Source organism: Acyrthosiphon pisum, chromosome A1, assembly GCF_005508785.2.
Source record: "Acyrthosiphon pisum isolate AL4f chromosome A1, pea_aphid_22Mar2018_4r6ur, whole genome shotgun sequence".
Taxonomy (NCBI): domain Eukaryota; kingdom Metazoa; phylum Arthropoda; class Insecta; order Hemiptera; family Aphididae; genus Acyrthosiphon; species Acyrthosiphon pisum.
The window spans coordinates 52,892,780-52,896,762 of NC_042494.1; the positions used below are offsets into that span (position 1 = coordinate 52,892,780).

The 3,983-nt window shown below is 28.5% G+C and overlaps 1 protein-coding gene across 1 annotated transcript in view; it reads left to right on the forward strand.

The window, feature by feature from the left end:
* The first annotated feature begins 2,290 nt into the window (after window positions 1–2,290).
* The window catches only part of LOC100166709 (lachesin-like), a 173,856-nt gene continuing 172,163 nt past the window's right edge, over window positions 2,291–3,983 (forward strand). The window contains exon 1 of the mRNA XM_029487260.1: window positions 2,291–2,402. Within this exon, the coding sequence (XP_029343120.1) occupies window positions 2,309–2,402 (94 nt within the window). The 5' untranslated portion in view covers window positions 2,291–2,308. The remainder of the gene's footprint in view (window positions 2,403–3,983) is intronic.

The window sequence follows — 3,983 nt, forward strand, 5'->3', positions numbered from 1 at the left end:
ACTAACGTCAGTCGTGACGCAGCCTGTTGATGTGAATTGTGTGGGTGAAACCTATGTCATAAAAAAAAATTGTTAGTATATATTATTTATAAGTTATAATAAATTATGGACAGTGTAGATATACGTATATACTATATAGTATATACTATAGGTATATCTTTATTATTTTTGTATTCAATAACTATTAGAACTTATATTATATTATATTATAATATAATTTTTATATCTTATGTTAGTCCGTGCTAAATATATCATGTATATTATACACATTTTTAGTGTTTGACGCAGCTGATGATAATCGATAAGCGATAAATGGAATTTCACTGCTATGTGTAAGTGATGGGCATTTGGCATATATGCCTACAAACCAAGGTATAACTATAATAGTTAGCCGTAACCATTTTCCTACAAAATGTAGATACCATATTCTATCATTGTGTACATGCTCCTCAAAAAAAATAAATAAAAAAAATTTGACTATTACCCTCTATTATCAAAATAAGAAATTATCTCACTCTTATTGATTTAAATACGTACGAAAAGAACATATCATTTTCTGGTCCAAAGTGTTATTCAATATTATTTTTATATACCTATAGGCTAAAAATTTCAGATAGAATTGTGTGTTAGTCAGATAATAATACACATTATGATTGATATTACTCGGTGTTTCTCATTAGGGCCTAACATTGTTAAAATCTTTTTCTTTATAAAATTTCAATAACACAATTTTATTTCGTTTCTGTAATTTATATATTAGGTATAATATGGTACCTATATATTATATTGTATTATATAATCAATGTTCATTAAACATATTACATTTTCAGGTATCTTAAATGGTAATAAATGTCGTTTATTTTTGGTACTGTACCGGAGTGCATTTATCATAAAAATATCCAAGTTTCTTCGTAGAAATTCGTTATTACAAATATGGACGTGGCACAGCGGAGTTTTTTTTATTTTTTATTATAGTTATTACCCATGTTGTTGAATGTTAAATATTTTCGTTACTACTCATTCATTGTTTAGTGTCGTAAAGCTAATATAGTTTTTCAGAAGTGTTATCATTTTAATACTGAAGACTATATAAGTTACAGGCAACGGCGCATAGTTAGAAATCGATGGTCACAATAATAATATTATGTATTAATGTTTAGTGACCCACGAGCCACATCTTGCCGGCGCAAATGCAATCATTATATTGTTATTAGTATTATTAAGATACTTGTTGCCAAGGACTCCCGCCAACATTATAGGGGGGGGGGGGTGTGTTTGTGTGTAATGTCTGATTTTAAATATCCAGAGGGGCAAATTATCCAAATCAAAGTGCGCCTTGTGTATATTTAAAGCTGTTGTATACATAAATATAAAACTTTGAGTATAAAATACGTTAGAAACCTATAGTGATATTGACATCCGGTTGGATTGCATATTAAAAATTGCTTAAATAACTGAGAAATTCTCCGCACCGTTTGTATAATATAATATATAATCTTGTATATATAATCACAGGCGGAGATGGTGTATTTAATAATAATGATCCTACCCGCGCGTTTGAAAAGAGTGTTATTATCTTGTAGCTTGTGATATTGTTTAAAATCATTTATAGTTAGGATTATTTATAGCCGAATTTTGGATTTAATAGTTGTTTTTATCTTCCACACTACCCGTCTCGAAAGAATTCTTTAGATATTCGATAGAAATAATCAAAAAGATTTTGAAACACATATTTGATTTCTTGTTTTCATTGCGAAATATTGCATTTGATTATTGTTATTCATTGTAATTAATAATAAATAATAATGTTTTTTATGCACAGTAGGTAATATATTTTATGTGAAAGGCAATGAGAAAAAATAATTTAAACATCGATAGTAGAAGAGTGTAGTTATTAAAATGTATAGTAGGTAGCTTTAGCCTTTATTAAAACATGATTTAAGACCCCCTCCCCTAAAATTCTATTAAATGTCTACAAATAATAAATAATTATACATACCTATTATATAATATAATATTATAAACTCGATCCATAGTAATATTATTATTACTAACCGCTTTAGACTAAAGCCTTTGGATAAGAACCATATCTACCCATCGTGCTAACTATATTATACCAATATTAACACAACGGTTTCGGTCATTCCGGTAATAAAACGTATATTCGGAAACATTTTTTTTTTTCGCTTTGAACACGCATGCGGTTATTACCATTATATCGGTGGTGCTGTAGGTCAGGGGTGGAGGCGGCGAGGGCGGAATTTTAAACGACACGCTGAGGTTGCAAGAGAGACCACCGTTAGTAGTAATGTGGCGGCCGGCCGAATCACATGCCGCGTGCATTGCGTGCTGCTTCCTCGTCAGCCTTTTGCGGGCGGACGTCCATGCGATTGATTCAACAGGTACGTCTTTAAAATTATATTTTATAATGTTCTAATAGCGTAGTTAATGCTTAGGGGGGACAGAAAAACCGTGAAAATGTTCGGTCCATGAATAATAATAATAATTATTATAGTTATTACTAAGTTTCGTTGTACTATTTCCCTTTTGGTGACATTTTTTCATTTTCATCGACGATGACGACGACGACGATGAGGCGTGAAATATCTTATAGAACCGGTCAAAAACGATTGGAATTCGATCTATTTTGTCTTATTATTACATAAATTATATATTATAGTATTTCATAATATTAGCCATGGACATATCACGATTTTTAATTATTAATTATACATAAACTTATTGTAAGTATCTATAGGTTTACCTAAATAATGTTCAACCCGAAAGGCAGGCAAATTAATGCATGTTTTGTTATTTCTAATACCTAATTATAATGCACTCGACAGGATTTATGTTCAAACAGTGCGCACTAAAAATGTATCGATTTCTTTTTTAAAGACTTATTTCATTATATCTGGATTAAAATTAAATTTGTTTTATTTTTTAATTTCATCCGATTCTCTATTAATTAATTATTTAATGTTTCATTTTGATTTTAAGAAATGTATTAAAAAGAATAAAACATTTGAGGAAATAAAAGTTGTATTTTTCATTTAAAAATATTTTTGTGGATTTAAAATGTTGGGTTGTAACTTATTCTTAATGTGTACTTTGAAATAATTAAATACCAACAAATAATGAAAGTGGAAAAAAAATTAACGATAAAGGTGAAATAGTATTTTGATTTTCTATCTGTTCTGGATTGTTCTTAATATAATAAAATTAATGTATCAGATAATTGGAATATAATATATTATAGTATTATTTGTTATACATCATGATTGATTATTGAAGTGGTTTTTAGTTTTAATTGGATGTCGAAAATTCGAAACAACATACAATAATTTAACAAGTTAAACAACATTTTGTAAGACTATGGTGTTGTAGTGTACTTACCTATATCGTATTTTATATTTCAAAAAATCGTTATCTTATAATGAGGAAAGATTCCTTATTAATTGAGGATAAACCTACATTTACTTGAACAGATATAGAAATATTTTTTAAAACGGTTTTTGTTCTAATGTTGGTTAAATGTTGTATCTAAAATATTTGTTACCCATTCATCGGGCATTTTCAAAAAAAAAAAGGTGGGTAAGTGGATGTCGCTCTGCTGTACAGTAGGTTAGAAGTGGGTCACTGTATAATGGACAGTATTAAATATGAATTCAATGATATAATATCACTGTATAAGAAAAACGATTCTGAGCGGAGACGGTATATCAGTCTATGTATTAGACATATATATACTTATCTATGGTATTAAAAAAAATTGACCTATAATAGGTAGTAGGTACCTATAATAAATTCCAAATTAATCATATCATAATATCTATTAGGTACTCATAATGCGTTATACATCAACAAAAAACCGTGGTACTATCATAGATATATAATAGTATACTTTAGAAGTTTCAAGTACCCACGAATAATATTATACAATCACAACAAAATAACTAAAATAGTTATCCTAGGTTTTTAAT